The sequence below is a fragment of the Megalobrama amblycephala genome, linkage group LG20 (assembly GCF_018812025.1).
Source record: "Megalobrama amblycephala isolate DHTTF-2021 linkage group LG20, ASM1881202v1, whole genome shotgun sequence".
Lineage (NCBI taxonomy): Eukaryota > Metazoa > Chordata > Actinopteri > Cypriniformes > Xenocyprididae > Megalobrama > Megalobrama amblycephala.
The window spans coordinates 7,410,825-7,430,453 of NC_063063.1; the positions used below are offsets into that span (position 1 = coordinate 7,410,825).

The 19,629-nt window shown below is 36.9% G+C and overlaps 1 protein-coding gene across 1 annotated transcript in view; it reads right to left on the bottom strand.

Annotated features, from left to right (window-relative positions):
- jmjd1cb (jumonji domain containing 1Cb) overlaps positions 1 to 19,629 on the bottom strand; it is a 161,012-nt gene that overhangs the window by 82,501 nt on the left and 58,882 nt on the right. The window contains 1 exon segment of the mRNA XM_048169845.1: positions 10,270 to 10,434. Within this exon segment, the coding sequence (XP_048025802.1) occupies positions 10,270 to 10,434 (165 nt within the window).

Here is a 19,629-nt window from a genome sequence, read left to right on the forward strand (position 1 = left end):
GTTTTTCTCTGAGAAACTCCTTTCTGATATTGCTCCACTATTTTTCGCCGCAGCATTGGGGGAATTGGTGATCTTCTGCCCATCTTGACTTCTGAGAGACACTGCCACTCAGAGGCTCTTTTTATACCCAATCATGTTGCCAATTGACCTAATAAGTTGCAAATTGGTCCTCCAGCTGTTCCTTATATGCACATTTAACTTTTCCGGCCTCTTATTGCTACCTGTCCCAACTTTTTTGGAATGTGTAGCTCTCATGAAATCCAAAATGAGCCAATATTTGGCATGACATTTCAAAATGTCTCACTTTCAACATTTGATATGTTATATTCTATTGTGAATAAAATATAAGTTTATGAGATTTATAAATTATTGCATTCCTTTTTTGTTCACAATTTGTACAGTGTCCCAACTTTTTTGGAATTGAGTTTGTATAATCGATAATGAAAATCATCGACAACGATTCTCATTATCGATTAGTCGGGTCTGCCCACCATGCACTGAAAATATCTGACAGTCGCGTCAAATTACAGCACTGAATAACGCATTTCTATGAACAAAAATGCATCTAAAAATATTGAAGGAAACAGATTGAGAAGCTGCGGGAAAGCTATGAGATCAAAGCTGATCAAAACATGATAATTCTTTATTTTAAGCTTCAAGTTAATGCATTAGTGTAATGGCTTGCCCTGTCAGGCGCTTTGCATGTGCGTCTTCAGCACAAAACATTCATTATACGGCTACATCCTTGTCTGTATATGTTACAAATTCACGTCAACATTTCCATTTTGCATAAAGGCTCATCCTGACAGTCTGCGTTAAACTTCAAACTTTACTGAATGAGTGCCGACGTGCGCACCCGCGGCAGACAGACGGAACACGGTACAGAGGGAGACTATTAATATTCAGGGCAAAAATATTCATTTTGCTGAAATATCTGTTGTTTAAATTTAAATTTAGATTTAAAAAAATCAACATGTCATTCAAGTATTTTATGAGAAAAGGGGTAAAAGGGATAACAACATGTAATTTAAATGTAAGACGTTTCTTATAGCCTATTTACAGGATAAAGAAATGACAGTAAGAGGTGATTGTGTCCAGAGTGAATGTGTGTGTTCCTGCAGAACATTTATCTTGCCTGTTTGTTAACACTGGGTTTGTGATTTTCTTTATTATCTTTTTTACTATCTTAATTTGTAATGTAGAGATTTACACTATATTCACTATATACAGTGCTTAACAAATGTATTAGACCTCTGCCACCCAATGTAAGGTTTGTGCCACAGCTGTCCTAAACTATCAGTATTGGTGATTACCAAAATCATTTTTCATGTTTCTGTACTGGTTAATCGACCAGTATGTGTAAGCTCTTTACTTACAGCAGTATTTCTAATGGTACAATATAATTATCGTTGTTATCCATGAATTTTCGATTTTACTGTTTTACAAGAAAGGCAGGGGGGAAAAAAAGTAAAGCACTTTATAGCTGTCAGTTTTTTGTTGTTGTTGTTGTTGTTGTTTTTTTCAGATGCCCAATTACAGTCAATATCAACAGAGACTTAAGTTTTTTGGGTATTATGTGTGAATGAGTATTTAGTTGTTTCAGTTTGTTATTTACCTAATAAATGGGAAAAACATTTTCAGTATTAAACAAGTTTTGATAGATTCCGAAAATATTTGTGTTCTCTCTTTATTATGACAGTTAGTCTAATAAATTAAGTACTGTAGTATGTTTTCATAGCATTCAATTGGCACATTTGTTTGAAGTACATTGGGCAGGATGTGCAATAATGTGTTTTTGTCAAAAAAAAATAAAATAAACAAAATTCGGATTTTTATTTTTTATATTTTAAAAATAATCGGCCAACTAATCGATTATCAAAATAATCAGAAGCTGCAGCCCTAGAAAACAGTCATTTTAAATTGAAATAATATTTCACAATATTATGTTTACTGTATTTTTGATCAAATAAATGCAGCATTGATGAGCATAACAGGCTTTTTTCAGATATATAAAAAAAAACACAGACCCAAATTTTTTAAACACCAATCCATATAACCAGACAGCCTGTTTATGAAAGGAACGATGTACATCTATACAAACTATAGATTAGATCTTCATTCAGCAGCAGAATATGGTTGTCAGTCCTGTTTAGACTGCTAAATACAGTTATGTGTATAGCTTGAGATTAAAAGAAGAGCTTTTTCCAGGTTTAAGATGCTTTATTGACATTAAAAATATTTTTACATTTGTATCGGCAAAGCATCTGCAGAGATTGCTGTGTGCAGTTAAAATGCCAAAGAAAAGGTAAACAATGTCACTCTCTGAAATTTTCATGAGCCACTGAATTTGTGTGTGCTGCCTGGAACTGCATCAGTCAACTAGCTACATCACTGACACACACGACATGCGTAAACATGACAATAATGCATACTATTATTACAACCGCATAAAGAAAATTAATAAAAATGAGGATGACAATCAAATGTCCAAATGTTTTACAGTACATAGGTTCAATAGCTGCCTTTTCCCATGAATCTATATTTCTGTAGGCTGAGGAGCTGACTGAGAAACCCAAATCACAAGTGAGCACCGACGCAAATCAAAACCAAATGTGCAGAGGGGGGTTTTGGTGAAGTCATGTCCCACACCCACCCATCAGCCGGGCTTCATTACTCACAGAGACAGTCCTTTCAGCGCAGGCAGGAGAGAGCCGCCCCAGGCGATCCTTGTATACGCTGCTGTCTATGATTGCTGCCATTAAGCAGCCAGCTGTGCTGCTGGCAGTGAAAGATCATCTGTGTACTCCTCCGTCTCAATGTACCATGAGTCTGTACCTCTCTCACACAGTCTGTGCACAAAAGACACATGCATGACACTTTGCCCTCTGTGTTGCCAACATACAACCTGACAGGGCTGGCAAACTCAGTGTCCTGAAAGCATCGTATGACAAAGACAGACATATGATACTAGAGCAGGAGAGAGAGAGTATTTTTCCCTCAGGCTTATTTTTATAGCGAGTCAGAAAGAGACCAGAAGCAAAGGTCACAAGAAGAAGAGCATCTTCCACCAGCAGAACTACATGAACACCAGAGGAACAGAAAACTTTGTGGTTTCGGACAAAGCAGTGTTTCCCCACAGGATTCCTAGAGGTTCTGTGGGTCTACATCAGGGGTGTCCAAAGTGCGTAGCTTGTCCAAAGTGAATTTCAAACGGCCCGTAGCTTGTCTGTTAAAATACATTATATGTGGCCAGCCATGCATAATTTACAAATAATGCAGTTTTGCAAAGTCAGCACAAGGGCAGCCCTTATATATCCGGCCCCAGGCGTGTCCACAACATCGAATCTGGCCTCCTATAAAAAAAAAAGTTTGGACACCCCTGGTGAACATGCTCCACTGGAAGGAAATTTTAACTTTAACTTTAACTAGAGTACCATTCATCTAGTCTTATTTAAACTACAAATTGAAATACTAAAAATAGCAAACACAAAAAACAAAAAACTAAGCAGTAAAGACTAAGAGTGAGCCCATGTTGTATGTTCTCTGGGTGTTTGTTGATCTGTTGCTGTGCCACATGAGCAACACTAAACCAATCACTATGTGTTATCAGCTCAACAGCTGTTCGGCAAGATTCCCATCACAAAATGGCTAAAAATAACCACATGTGTGTTATACAACATCCATAAGCTACCAAACCTTTGTGCTTTAATCAGCGTAATATTAACAGGAGAACTTGTATTACTGGGCTTTACTGTTAAACAGCAGAAACCAGAAAGGGAAAAAAGTTTTTTCATTTTGCTTCAGCAGCGTAAGGCCTCTAACACACACTTTTCACATCATAATGATCAAGCCAAAACACTGAAGCCAAACCGTTTATTAAAGTCACTCATGTGGGCTGATGAAAATAATGGGTTTGAAGATTATAATCCACAGCATTGTTGCTTCTGCAGAGTGACTTCATCCCTCGAACGCAATGAAGGCAGAAAGCTTTCACTAAACAAGACAGCGGGGCAAGAGTCTGTGCGTTTATCAGCAGTAAAGATCGCCCTCAAGGCTACGGGTCAAGCAGGGCTAAACACAATTAAGCCATCAGAGAGTCAGCCACATCAGCATGGATGCGTAAAATCCAGCACTTGACAAAGAAGGTTTACAGGATGTTGTAAATGCATAACGGCCTTGCGGTGTATGTGCAGGAGGAGCTGTGTTTGTAGAACACAATTCAATCTGAACGAACAACTACAGTCATCACTGTAGAGTGACAGTTGCGATCAAGCTGCACCACATCTGTCGCGTATCTCGAACAGACAACCATCAGGCACACAAATAAAGGGAGTACTGAGCAATGAAGAATAATTGCTGTTTGAAAGATTGGGGTCTTGCTTGCTCATCAAGGCTGCATTTATCTGATCAAAAATACAGTAAGAATAGTAATAGTAACACTGTAACAAAAATAGTAACATTGAGAATGTTATTGCAATTTAAAATAAAATTTAACATTTTTGTTGCCTAACCACATTTAACTAGCATTAACCACCATTAATCACAATAAACTCTGTGTTTTGTTACTTTCAATAAGAAACAAAGTGTCATCTTTCAAATTCTGTCCATTTTATCACAAAATTCAAACATTAAATGCCGCCTTGATGCTTTTTGATGTGGCATGTCTGTATAGCACGAGTTAACACGATCGTCCCTTCCTTTTTAATTCTAGTTACAGAATACAGAATAAACTGAAGGTATGTTGAAAGATACAGTACAACTTACTGAAACGTATTAAATCTCGTGTTATCGCTCAGTGTTTCAACCGCAGAACGACATCAATAAAACAGCTTGTAAAAAATGTATGCATTACATTTTGAAAGCCATTCATACAGCTTGTAGTTCGCAACTAAATGTTACTGCCTATAATTGCGTATATTTTATTACCTGTATCTCTTAATTGTTTAATGTTTGTTTAAATAAATCCATCATGAAAACAAGTTATGACAGCCACTGTGTAAATTATTATATTTCAATAAATTGGAGAAACTTAATTTTATAATTAGATATAGAAGTTTCACTGACTTATTTGTAATTTACGTTTACAGAACAACTGAGTTTAATAGTTCGGGCTCTGTTGTTAATTGTAATAGGGCTGGGCGATAACAGCTTGTCACGCGCAAAAAGTGTCTGATTATAGCCATCACCTGCTTTCAAATAGCGGCATTTTTACCTGACAAGCAGTGATGGGAATAACGGCGTTATAAATAACACGCGTTACTAACGCCGTTACTTTTTTCAGTAACATAATCAAACGAATTAGTACAACGCAGTAGCGTTACTGACAAAAAAAATGCCGCGTTACTATAATTGTCACTGAAGCGGTTCGAGTAAGCTCTCTCTAGCCATAGACCTACAAAGTTTTTTTCTCTGGTGTGTGCTGCGGTTGTCATACACAAATATAATTTTAAACTGATAATAATGTATGATCTTTTGCTAAATGTATGCTTGACGAGTTTTTTTCTAGTCACTTAGTTCATTTAAGCTATTAGTTGACTAATCACATTTATATTAATTTAATTTCTTAAATACTGGAGAGAATAAACCATAATAAGGAGCGTTTACATAATATAGGCTATATAGCACTCAAGGGCACGCATAATTGCCATAAAGAACTGGCAAAAGTAATGACTATGAGTGTGACAAAAACAGCAAGGAGACATTTTATTTGTTTATTAATAAAGAAATGTTTTCTGAATCAGTGTCGGCTGCAAAGATGAAGTTGACATTGCTCATTCTCATTGCTGATCATCTGCTCATATGGACGCACCTAGAGAGATAACGCACATTTCATTCGGTTTAAATCAGAGTATTTTCGTGTTTAATTCTTCATTTTCGTTAAATAGATATTTCAAGCATTCTATAGATATATTTCTCATGTCTGCGAGGCAAGCAGCCTCTGAGTTTCGGTTCATTTAGCCTATAAGACGCGCTCCAGTTCACGCGCCAGTGATCGCGCCCGCGTCTCCATGTCATGATTTTATTGTCTGCTATATTTGCTTGTTATATATTAAATCCAAGCAATTGGTTGATGAAACATTGATTAAAATTAAGATACAATTTTTACAAAACGAAATTCACTTTAAAGAGAGGCTTTCTATAAAACAAAACTTAATGAAGTGTTTAAAATCATGTCTGACCCACTCCATGTCTCCCGATATATTTGTATCATGATGCATCTTACTCACGCTGTTCACTTTTCATAATCGAATAAATGGATTTAAAACATAACATAGGACTATTTAAACATAAATATGAAACTACGTTTTCTTTAATGGCTACCAAAACAGTACAGAGAAATTTCATGTCGTGAGGAAGAGCGGATCATGAGTCAGGAGTCGCATCAAGAATAATTTATTCTTAGACTTATATGTAATATTGGGGGCATTCAATTTATTTGGCATATTTTTATTTTATTATTTTTTACGCAATAGTTACTTTCCCTGGTAATTAGTTACTTTTATAATGATGTAACTCAGTTACTAACTCCGTTACTATTCGTGAGAAGTAACTAGTAACTATAACTAATTACTTTTTTAAAGTAACGTGCCCAACACTGCTGACAAGCCACGCAATATCACGTTCAATATCGATATGAATCGCCGTCGATATTGAACGTGATATTGCGTGGCTTGTCAGTGAACTACGGCTCTGTCTATTAAATGCCGCTCCATTTGAAAGCAGGTGATGGCGATTTAGCGGTAATCAGGGAACCGGCTTTACTGAACGAAATGCGCGTGACAAAAGCATTCGATATATCGCCCAGCCCTAATTGTAACCCTTAATATTACAGTAATGAGCAAGAAAGGGCTCCCTATATAGTTTACAGCATTAGCAGAGAACTATTTTCCCTTAAGAAATTTTTTATTATAATTGAATGAATTTGAAGACAGTGAAACAATTTGCTCAGTAAACCACTGTTTAATTAAAAGAGAGAAAAAAAAAAAAACAGTTTAGTTTTCTCCCCTGCTGTACCTAATCCGTACTGAATCATGACTTCAAAACCGAGGCACGTACCGAACCATCAGTTTCGTGTACCGTTACACCCCTAATAAAAAACAATTTATATTATTTATGGAACACAATTATTGAACATTTTTGTAATTGAGAAATACCATATATTACACTAAAAACATGTGAACAACTAGTCAGAGATGACAACACATTGATTCTTGGTTAGTTATTGAGACTGAAATGACTGAAAGTAACAACTTGTGGTTCAGACAGTGAGTCAAATGTTAATTCAGTAACCACCCTGAAGTGAGTCGTTAGACTGATTCAAATGATTTGTTAGTCTTTTTTGCTGACTCATAAAAGAATTCACAAACCATTCACAAATGGGACTACACTGGTCATACTGCATTTTTGGGAATTACTATGTAATGCAAAGATGTGCAGGAAACACTGAAGAAACCTGCTCAGGTCACATTCAGACAAAAGATCCAGTGTGCTAATCTAAACACAGGAAAACAATCAGCTAGCTCGGGCTGGGACACATATATCAACAGACCTACAGAGAAAGGCCAAAGTGTGCTGCAAAAACAGAGAGAGAGCGAGGCAGTGCTGAGTAAGGGGATCTGGTGGCAGTAAACTCTCCTCCAATGGCAGCCATAAATAATGGAGCTGTGAAGGCAATTGTGTGTGAGCGAGGGACACAGGAAACTTGAAAGAGGAAAAGACGATGGCAAAATAACAGCTTTCAAAGAAGACCAGAGAACAACACAATAATGCAAGGCTTGTGGGTAAATTGCTGTTTGGTCAGCCGTTGAGTAAAGTAATTAGGTTATTAAGTTGTTTGACAACTGTACAAACCCATCATAAGTCAGAAGATTGTTAAGTGTAAATAACAGGAAAGAATTGATGAAAAATAGGTACCAGTTTTAAAAAGCAACACAAAAAGCATGGACATTGCTAACTCACAATGACATAGTATGTTTTCTCTGAATATCAGGCGTTGTCAACAGTCTACTGACTACATCAAATCTTTCTCTAGATAAATCACTCAGAAAACAAAGGTAGCATCACAAATTTCGACTAACCCATCCAAAACCAACAGATAAATAAGCTTGTGGATGCTGATTTGTAAATATACTGTTCCAGTTGTGCTAAAATACACAATATTGTAAGAGCTATGACCTAGTTTACCTAGACACTGTGTACATTACAGTGTCATCAGTGTCACATGATTCTTCAGAAATCATACTAAAATGCTGAGTTGGTGTTCATTTAATATCAATGTTGAAAATTAATATTACGCTTAATATTTTTGTGGAAAACCATGATAATTTTCTTAGGATTCTTTGATGTACATAAAGTTAAAAATGGAAAATTAAATTTAAAAATGTATTTTTAATAAATGAAAATATTTAAAATGGAAATTTGTAACATTATAAATGTCTTTACTGTCACTTCTGATCAATTTAATGTTTGTTTAATGTTTAATTTTATACCAAATCAGCAAAAATTCTGCTGTGATCACAGAAATAAACTACATTTTGAAATATATTCAAATACAAAACAGTTCTTTTAATTGTAATTTTTATATTTTATATATATATATATATATATATATATATATATATATATATATATATATATATATATGTTATAAAATGTTATAAAAACATAAAAAATTCAAATCTAGATTTTGATTTTCAAAGTTTTATTATAAAAACGGATTTTTTTTTCCCCAAAATGAAATAAATCCATCACACGTCTTTTTTTCAAAATGCAATTAATCCATCCAATATAAAAGTTATTTTTCATATTGAAAATACACAACAAAGTAAGTTGATTCACATATATGACAGCCTCTGAACTTTGTCAATACTAATCTTATATTACAGGCATTTGACTAAAAATACATTCAGTCGTCGCTCCCAAAATGAATTCAACGAGTCATCTTGTTAATGTTATAAATTAATTATGTCCGCACATTTACAGAGTACATTGGTATTAAAAACGACTTTTAAAAACCGTCCATGATTCAGTTTTGGGGACCGTGACAGAAGTTTGATGCTGTCGTGGAACAAGCAACAGCCAGCATTTTCCTCCTCCCGACTCGAGTGCTTCATCTTCTTAATCTCCTCACGTAAATTATTACATTTCGATGACTTACGTTTCTTCCCCACCGCAGAAACCACCACAGGTTCAACAATGCCGTCAAAATTATTCATTTTTCTGTTTTTGTTGATCACAAAATACAAAGTAGATAAGGAAAACTAGGAATCTGGGTGTATTCAGAGCGCCACCATTACTGTTTAGAGTGCGTGGAATGGTGTGCTGTGATTGGTTGAGCGGATATATCGCGTTCTGCAGAGAAGGTAGACTGGCGTTTGTCGCGTTTTGGAAACAAATGGAGAAAACATGACAGAATAACACGACGGATATCGCATTTTGCGCAAAATTAATAAATGACTTTTCAATACCGACCAGATACAATACTGATTTTGGTGGAAAATCAAAGCGTTTTTGCGTTTTGGAACCAAACTCTTCATATATATTTTTATAAAAGCAATAAAAGCAATTGTATTGTGAATACAGTCACGCTGCTGTCTTAAGCCAAGAGACTATATTCACCATATGGCACAACCTCTCATACCTTATTACTTATTTGAAGCAGAATTCATTTAAATAATGGCAGGAAGTGAAGACGTGCATTTGGGTAAAACACACACCAAAAAGAGAGAGAGAAAATATATTTCATGAATATGAAAAACTTCCTGGTTGCTCAGCAAGGGTCTTACGGAGTGCTCACGAATTCTTGATGGGGCTAAGTGCACCATGACACATGCTGGGTCGTCGGCCTGTGCATGTGTGGGCGCAATGACAACCGTTCTGCGTGCCATACTAGGATTTCTCTTTGAACTCTTTTATCATGTGCGCCTGGCCCAGATGGCGCTGTGCTGCTGCTAACGTTACATAATCAAAACAGCGTGAGCCGTGAAACATTTACAATCTCTTGCTCGCTGCCTTTCTGTCTCTTTTAAAGGATGTCAAACCCTCTGTTATTTTCCATCTTTTCAGCAGGCCTCCTAAACAAATAATGATCTTATTGTCAGACATGAGCCATTGATCTGAGAGCCATCCAAACCCCAAATCATTCCAGCAACATAAAGGATCCCGTCATATTGCCTCCGCAGAGCTATTGTTCTGACTTTAAATCCTCCACAGCTGCAGCTCAACGCACAGCACATCTCCGATTCAAAGATCTTGGGAGGAATGACTCACCAGAGCTGGCCACTGGATCTGCTTGGCTTTTGTTCCCTGCAGCTGGGCACCCTCCTTCCTTTTGGCCCAAACCAGCTGATGTTCCAGCAGAAAGATCTGGAAGTCTTCGTACACCTTGACCCACTCACGCTTCTCCCACTCGAGGTCGTCAAACTCCACGTACACCTGCGGAAAGAGCAAGAAGAGGGATCAAAGGTTGGTCACAGTAGCACTCTGAGCACTTGTCCTGTACGTCCCACATTAGCATCATGCTAGAGAAGTTCCCCTACTGTATAAGTTACAAAAGCGATTTTAATCAATTCTCATCTTTACGAACTGATATCGAATCTTACATCCCAAGAATCAATTAGTCTAGTCTGTTTTCAGTTGATGAATGAGCAGAATATGTAGTGCCTCCCATCCAATTAATCGCAATAATCTTTGTGCTTTGTTACTTTCGATATGAAGCAAAGTCTCAGATTTCAAATGACGTCCATCTTATTATGAGATAAGAGAAGCGGCAGCACGGAGCGCATGTGAACCTCCTCTCCTCCGCTTTAATACCAGTTACAGCACGGAATAAACATGACTAAACATCTGACGGTATGTTAAAAGATACAGTACATCTTACCGAAATCCATATCATGTTTTGTGTAATCGCTCAATCAGTGTTTCAACCTTGGAAAGACATCAATAAAACAGCTTGTAAACAATGTCACGTAACGTCACATTTACCTCAGAAAAACATATTCAGTGAACAAACTCATTAGTCAGCTAGAAAAGTGTACTCTAGAAAGCAACATTCTGATAAATATAGCTAAGCACCATTACATATTCATTATAATTTTTAATGTTCTTCAATATTTAATGCATGTTTAAAAAAATCAGTTATGACAGCCGCGATTTAAATGTTTATATTTAAAAAAAACGAATTGGAGTAGAAATATGATTATGTAATTCTAAACTATATTTATAATAAAAACATCACTGAATGTAATTTAAGTGTTTGTATATAAATAAGTTAATTTAACCTTCAATATTATTACAGTAGTACCAACTGACTCCCATGTGTAGTTTACAGCATTAGTTGAGATTTTTTTCCTCTAGAAAATTTGCCATGTACTGTAACTGAAATACTACATCCAAAATAATCGATATCGAATAGAATCGAAATCTAATCGAATCGAAAGCATGTGAATAGTAAACGAATCGAATCGTGAAAATTGTGCCAATACCCAGCCCTAAAGGGAAGACATTTTTGAGTTGATATGGAACATTGTTAAGGACTTTCACATGATTCGCATCAAAGTTACCCATTGCATTAAACCTTAATGAGCGAAGCATTAAAGGGGCTCTATGTAGGAATGACACCCAGTGTTCAAAATAGGTACTGCAGTCCAAATTCAAAATATTGTTTGGCCCGCCCCCTCGTTCAAAGACGCGGATTGGCAGCAACAATAGGGAGCGCAATTCACAATGAAAGCTGAGGAGACTTACACACTGTAAGCTGACGAGTTGATTTATCTGTTTTAATATGCTGTTGTTCATAGAGATATTTAGATGGATTCAGAGGCTTTTTAGGTCAAGTAGAATCTGCGATTCTCTGACCCAGTTTGTTTGTTGGTTTCCATGGTTGCAATACGCGGTCTTTTCCGCCAACTGGCAACCTGTGATGTCGAAATACTATTGGATAAACTGGCAGCACGCAGTTTCACACAGACCAAAACAAAGACAGACATTCCGACACAGAACTCACATTTTCAAAGTATAATATCTGGCTGTAGCATTGTTTTTCTGAGAAACAAGTAGGTGAACTTAGCATGTTTCTTAAATATCTGCAAACAGATCGGGGTATTTTTATGCTTTATTAAAGTAAAAATCTTACATAGAGCCCCTTTAAGATCCGGTGTGATGAGAAATCAGGTCTCCTTTAGGACCCCGAAAGATCCCATTGGTTCAACGGGTTTTTAATGGGTAGTATTTTTAGCACCTGATTATTATGCCAACAAAATTGTTATAATTTATATTGTTTAAAATACATTATAATAACCATTAATGTATTTTAAATTACATAGTTTATATACTAGTATATAACTGAAGCTATAGGTTGTGAAATCAATTATTTTTTCAAGCAGGCTGTTTGTGCACTTAATCTAATAAACATCATACAATAGTGAAATAGGTTATAATTAGTCAAGACATAACGATAACTACTTTTGATCAGGCATTACCGCCTGGGTCCTGAAGGAGACACGATTCCTGGGGGGGACTCTATTGCACCGGCATTAGCCCTGGGCAACTGTTGCACTAAGTTCAGCTTTGTACATCATATTGCCATACAATTTCAACTTTGATGTTGTTTGCCAGTAACATTTTGAAGCACAACCAACGCTTGCCAGACAATTTGCGTGACGTCTTACTATATAAGGAGTACAGGCGCAAAAATCAAAACAAGATGGAAGAGAGTCCGACACTGTGTGTATCTAGATACACTTAAGTTGTATGCAGGTGTAGGGGAATTACAGTTAAGCCACATAAAGAGACCAGTATGCTCAATGAAGACCAGAAGTCAAAGTTGAAGTTCAATCAGTTGACAGAGTTTACTGACAACAAATTTCTCTACACTTCCAACGGCCGCAGAAAATGAGTACGAGGACACAACCTCAAACTAACCTAAGAAACACTAATACTTATTAGGGCTGTGTTTGTTACATTGATACAATTTTAATTTACAAGAGGAATATATTTACTTGCATGTCACGTGATCATTAACCGACATCAGAGTACCCTGGACAAACAAATGTGTAATTAAATTACTGAAATGTTAACTTAAAATGTAAGGAGGTACTTCAAGGAAATGTTCAGCTGACAAAAAAAATTTGGGAGACCCTTGCATAATATTTTAATAAAAGCATCTGATAAACAACAATTTACTGTTACGGAAAGAACGTTCAATAAATTTCAGTGCAATTTCAAGCCATAAAAGCTCAGTGGTCTTAAATGACCTCATTTTGGTTTGATTTTATGGACAGACGTGGTCACTGCAGACCCACTGAATGTCCAGCCTTCCTCACAGTCATGGTGCTAAAACTGCCTGTCCTGCTGTTGTGCTTAGCTGTGAAACAACCCACAGCCATGTGATTCAAAAAGGAGCTGATGTGCAGGACGTTTGTGTGTTTGTGAGACACTGAGACAAGAGGGAGAACATGTGTTTGAGCTGCTGGATGTTTTTCAACATATGCAGCATGTCGTAACGACAACATGTTTCTGGCCTGTCAAAGTCTCCTCTTTCACCGCGTGTGTGTGTATGCCGGGCGTAGCGTGATAGGCTGGAAAACTGGTTTCCAAAAAATAAGCCACACTGAAGGTTTGGAACTATTTTTGAGCCTGTATTCCAACTGGAAAAACTGTTCCTCCACTGGACAACGTCCATCTGTTGACTAATACAATCCTGCGCACAACACTTTTAAAGTGCGTACAGAAAGCACCCAGCTAATGATTTGAAACACAGAGATCTAGTGCTGAGAGCTGTGGGAATCATCAGTGCGAGTGAGTCAGCCAAGAGCACATTGCACAACCCCAGTGCTGAGCAACGTGCAGTAACAGGAGCGGGTTTCATAATGTGGATTCATACCAGAAATGATTCATTGACTCTGCCTGTTGTGGTTCTCTCATCATGACTGGGGTTGTGAGGCTCTAATGAGTGTGTTTGCAGGGGAATGAGTGAAGAACAGACCTGTCAGGGCAGATTTCACATCTGGACCCCCCTTGTTATGTGCAAGCTAAGCTAAAGAAAAAGGGCAACTTTAAAGCATCGCTTGAAGCAACATCCTATCCCAGTTCTCCTTTCAACAAAAATCTCACAGTGGTGTTTTTATAAGGATGGTGTCCCAACAGTAACCCAGTGACCAATGAATATAAAACAATTTAATACCAAAACAAAGTGAATGGGGCTTGCTGTATCCAATAGTAGCTTTTTTAACTAGGGTTTTGTGGGTCCTTGGTCCTTTTCTTAAGGACTTTTTTTTTTCACACCAAGCATCACACTTATTAGCATCCACACCAAAGTACGATAATGTTCTGTTTATTATAAGCGCACAAGCGGTTTTGTCATCTGCCACTTTACATGCTCGAGCTCTTTAAAGTCATGTGAATTCTGATTGGCTATCCATGTCAGCTGGAAAAAATTGTTCTGAAAGTGATACCAATGATATTGGAATGTCTGTGTCGTTATCATTATAGTTGTGGTGTGAATTCCCTAATGGAATCATTCTCATAGAATGATCATTAAAACTTTATAGGTTACAGTTATCGTCCTTGGTGCGAATGGCCCCAAGTCCCTTCTATGTAGGTCTATGGGATCTTTCATCATTTATAATCCATCAGACACAAATCAATCTGATCATCTGAAAATGAATAGCACACCTCTCCTCAACAAGCCGGATGATTTCAGCTATTATTTAAAGCTGTACCAATAGTAAAGTTGTATAACTATTCCAAAGTCCTTTTAATACAAGTCATTTCACTCTGCGGCCATTTTTGAAACACCTCTCGGGTGTCCAAGTGCAGCTCCGATCTTTTTGAAAGGGGAAACATCAAATTCTCCAAAACTGTTCACTAAGCTTACAATTCATTTTCATTTTTAAAAACACCAAAGAAATCTGACAACAACAGTCTCTTAAAGCTTGTTTCTTATGTTCAAATAACATTTAAATTAGCTTGTTTTTAATGCTAAACCAGTCAATGCACATGCGCAGTCATGAGCGCAAGTCTGAGAACGCTGTTTCTATAGCAACCAGAGCTTCTAACGGTAGCTGCAGTGACGCAATGACTTTACTAATCAACGATTGGCTCTTTCACTTAGAAGGCGGGGCTTATTTACCATATTGGGTGTTGTACTTTCTCCCGTTCATAAATAATAGGAGTGCACCATCTTCCTATATATAAAGTCTTTGACTGTTCTAAATATATTAAAGATAAACACTAAAACTAAAGACCAAATTCAGCCATTTTAAATGCTGCAAGTGAATTTAAGCATCACAACTTTACAATGGACAGTTTGAAAAGCTGAAAATAATTATGCTTGTGTGTGATTAATTTTTTTAAATACTTTGAATGGTAGACAACAAAAAAAGTAAAATGTACAAATTAAGAAAATGCACATGCAGAACTAAAAATCCAATATCGCACAAACAGTCTAAAGTATGGCCAACAGTCAAAAAGCTCAGAAACAAAACAAAGCTCTTTAGTGTGTTTGTTGGTCAAATGACCACATGTGCGCATCCTTGCACGCCAGCACAGCACATGACCTTCCGTAACAAGAGACAATAGATCAGACACTCCCACCTCAGCATCTCTACACCTGGATCAGTACATGAAAAGACAGATGTGCTACACTCTTAAATGTAAAGGTTATTTATTGCCATCTATAGTTCCATTAAGAACATTTAACATCCATTGAACCTTTCCAGAGTACCATAGGTTCATTATAGTAAAAAAAGGGTTCTTTACATTATTAAAATGTTCTTTAAACTAAGAAAAAAATAGGTTTAAGAACTGTTTACTGAAAGGTTCAATAAGGAACCCAATGGTTATTCTATTGTATCGCTACAAAAAACATCTTTTGGCACCTTTATTTCTAATAATGTATGATAATAACTATAACTCAAACGTTGTTTAGAAAACATACAAAATTATCCTTATAACTTATGTAAAACTATTCATTAAAGTCCCTTGTGTTATTATGCATAATTCATCAACCAAGTCATTTCAAAGAAAAAAAATGTTCTCTCCACATCCTAAATGACTAATATGAACATCTGAAACAGTGTGTGATGCCCAAAAATGGTAAGTAGTCAGCTTACTACATTTTGAGACACTGCCTTGTGTGTATGTGTGTAGGCATGTAAAGTCCAGCCTTAATTCCCGTAGTGACACATGTGACCAACGACTTCTGTTCTCCCCTCCCCCTCCCCCCCCCGTCCTGCTGAACCCTCCCTCCCATAATCCCCTTCACTGCAGGGATCGTGGAGGACGGCTTCCCTCATTCGCCCTCTCTCTGTCTCAGAATGAAACATTAACTTCATATTGTGTTTCTGCTGAACCCAACCCTCTCAGTTGAGTCTCTGCTGCTGGCTAGATGAAAAATTCACTCTCATTAAAAATTGACATGGGGCAGAGGGCCAGAATGAGTATGTGTGTGTAGGGCACAGTTACTCCTTATGCTGGATATTTAGGCAGTGACCTGTAAGCCTGAGGTTCTGGTATTAGTGAGAGGCTCCACACACCGCTGCCACAAATAGTACCCTAGTAATTAGGGTTACACAATTAATCAAAATAAAACTGAAATCACTATATAGCTTAGTGCAAATATCAAATTTAATTAAAGGGATAGTTCACCCAAAAATGAAAATGATCCCATGATTTACTCAGCCTCAAGCTGAGTATATGACCATCTTCGTTCAGACGCACAGAATCGGAGATATATTTAAAAAATATCCCAAAAAAGTGTTTTTGAAGCCCAAAAAACTTAATCCATCCATTAAAAAAAAATAACCCATACGGATCCAGGGGGTTAACAAAGGCCTTTTGAAGTGAGGCGATGTGTTTTTGTAAGAAAAATATCCATATTTACAACTTTATAAACTAAAATATCTAGCTTCCGGTGGACGTAACCCCATGACACGATGTATGACGCAGGATGTAGGAGTAGCGTAAGCTTTGACGCCTCTTGTGATTTAAACAAATAAAAAAGGCTGGGCAACTCAAACTCCTCTTCTGTTATATATAAATCCTTCAACATTTCTCTTTAAACTTATTGTTTTAGACTTCTAATTCATTGCTTTGTTTTGTTTTGCTCTATCCTCTGCTCTTCCACGTTCATCATTATGTCACGCATCAGGTCAGAGGTTACTTTTCGGCCGCAAATTGATCATTGCTTACGGCCATCTGCCTGAAGCTAGTTATTAAGGTTCATTAAGTTAAGTTATTAAGTTCACGTGGGTTCATATATGAAAACTGAAAAAAATGTTCTACTGTAAAATAAAATTGTTATCATATTTTTCTGAAATACAAAATTTTTGACAATAGGCGATGCAGCAGGATGATTAAAAGAATCTGGTTGAAAATAAGCAGAGGGAGGATGGGAAGACTGCTGGACTAGAGTACAGTACACAGACAGATGGTACAGTTCTGCTCCTTCAGCGGGGTGGAAGCCGCCTCACCCAACAGCGACTGAGCTGCTCAGATTGATTACCAACCCGAAACGGAAAGGAAGCCTTGTGCACAAGATTAAAGAACAAATCAAACCTGCCTGCATGCAAGTCTAGACCTCCACTACAAACATCATGTCACGCTAATATTTTAAGTATATGTGTCTGCTAGTAGCAGAAAGTGGATCAGGGCAGGTCATTATGTCTTGTCTCCATAAGTTCCTGTCAAACATACCAGATCTCCATCTCTCTCAGTGGTAATGTGTGCACTGATGCTTCTGTGCCAAAATAAACCAACTTCTCCCTATTTCACTCATTTCAACTAGAATTTCGAATCACAAGTGTTTTCATTTAAACCTGACTTCAATTCTATCTAGACAACGGACCTAGAAAGCTCTATCAATCATCGATCTTTAAAACTGTTGAAATTTAGAACTGTCATAAACGGATACAAAACACGGGACTTTAGAACAAAAGTCTAGGTACATATAATCCATAGCTCACCCAAAAAATAATATTGTGTCATTATTAACTAGGGCTGGGACAGTAAATCGATTCATCTAGATTTGTGGATTGATTCTGAGATTTTCCAAATGCATAGCAATTCAGAGGTTACTTTTCGGCCGCAAATCGATGCATACGGCCATCTGCCGGAAGCTAGTTATAAAAGTTCATTAAGTTATTAAGTTCATATAGTTATTCAGGTTGCTTCAAAATGTCAGTTTGCAGTTTTCCAACAAAATAAAAGTAAAATATTATAATGTTTGAAAATGAAGAATAAAATCATAAATATTACTATTGTAATTTCACTGTTCTACTGTAAAATAAAATCATCATCATCATATTATTTTTCTTAAATACAACATTTTTGACAATAGGCGATACAGCAGGATGATTAAAAGAATGATAGTTTTGAATCATCAAATTTTTGGGTGAGCTATGGATTATATGTACCTAGACTTTTGTTGGACTTTTTAGTCCATGTTTTGTAACTGTTTATGACAATTCTACATTTCAACAGTTTTGAATTATCGATTCTGAGCTTAGGATTTTAACAGGAGATGACGATTCGCGATGCAACTATTTATTGTCCCAGCCCTATTATTTACTCATCATTTTAAACCTTTCATTCTTCAAACAAACAAACAAAGCAAAAAAGATTATTTTTCTTACTTTACATTGCAAGTGAATGAGGTAGAATGCTGTCGAGCTTCAAAAATACCATAAAAAGTAAAAAGTATTAAAAAAAAAAGTAGCCTCCTGAAGCCATACAATAAATTTCCTCCAACAAAGTTAATTGTATTTCACTAATAATCTCTATTGTACTTCTCAAATACTCAAAATGAAAAACCAGGTTTGATCCATGACTGAACGAAATGCGGCAAGTTTGAATATGCGAAAGCACAAATGAGACTTGCGAGGAAATGTTTCTCAATCTGGTCAGGGTCAGTATATTTTTCATTGTATGGGAAGAGCACAGCATGGACATTCTTTTTCCCGAGGAAAATAAAAAGATAATTTAAAGTGGTACAGGATGATATGATCACAAGTAACTATTTTTGAACTATTTTTAACATTTTAATTTAAAGAAGCAAATTTTTTAGGCCACCAAACATCCTGCAAGATGCCAGAGCTTTTTTTTACATTCTGCCCCATCTGTTTAGCTACAGATGAAAAAGGGCAGTGCTAAAGCTGAGAGCACGAGGATAACCGCAGTGAAAATCTGATCCAGGATCAGATTTGACCTAGGAGCAGGTTTACCCAGCTTACTGATCTCTGCAAAAGATTGCTATTTACAAGATAAATGTGAGGAAGAACACACAATATAGATCAAAACACACATGACAGCAAACTAAAGCAAGATACTGATTAAAATACCTATGCACATTCTATGAAAGCAGGATGGGTTAACCCAAGATAACAAGCAGAACAAAAGCAGGAAGAGGCTGGAAACGCTGAACATAGCGACACCTCCCCATCTCGTATCCAGATGGAGGAAGCCACCACACGTGCCTCTGCCGTGGCCCACAGAACCAAACGGAGGTCAGGCTCCACGTTTAATCTGATTATGGATCTGGTGCCAGCTACACAGCAGAGCAGGGATAACAGGGGGTTAACTCAGTATGTAGAGCTCACAGACAGCACAGGCAAAACAAGACCAGAGAGAGAG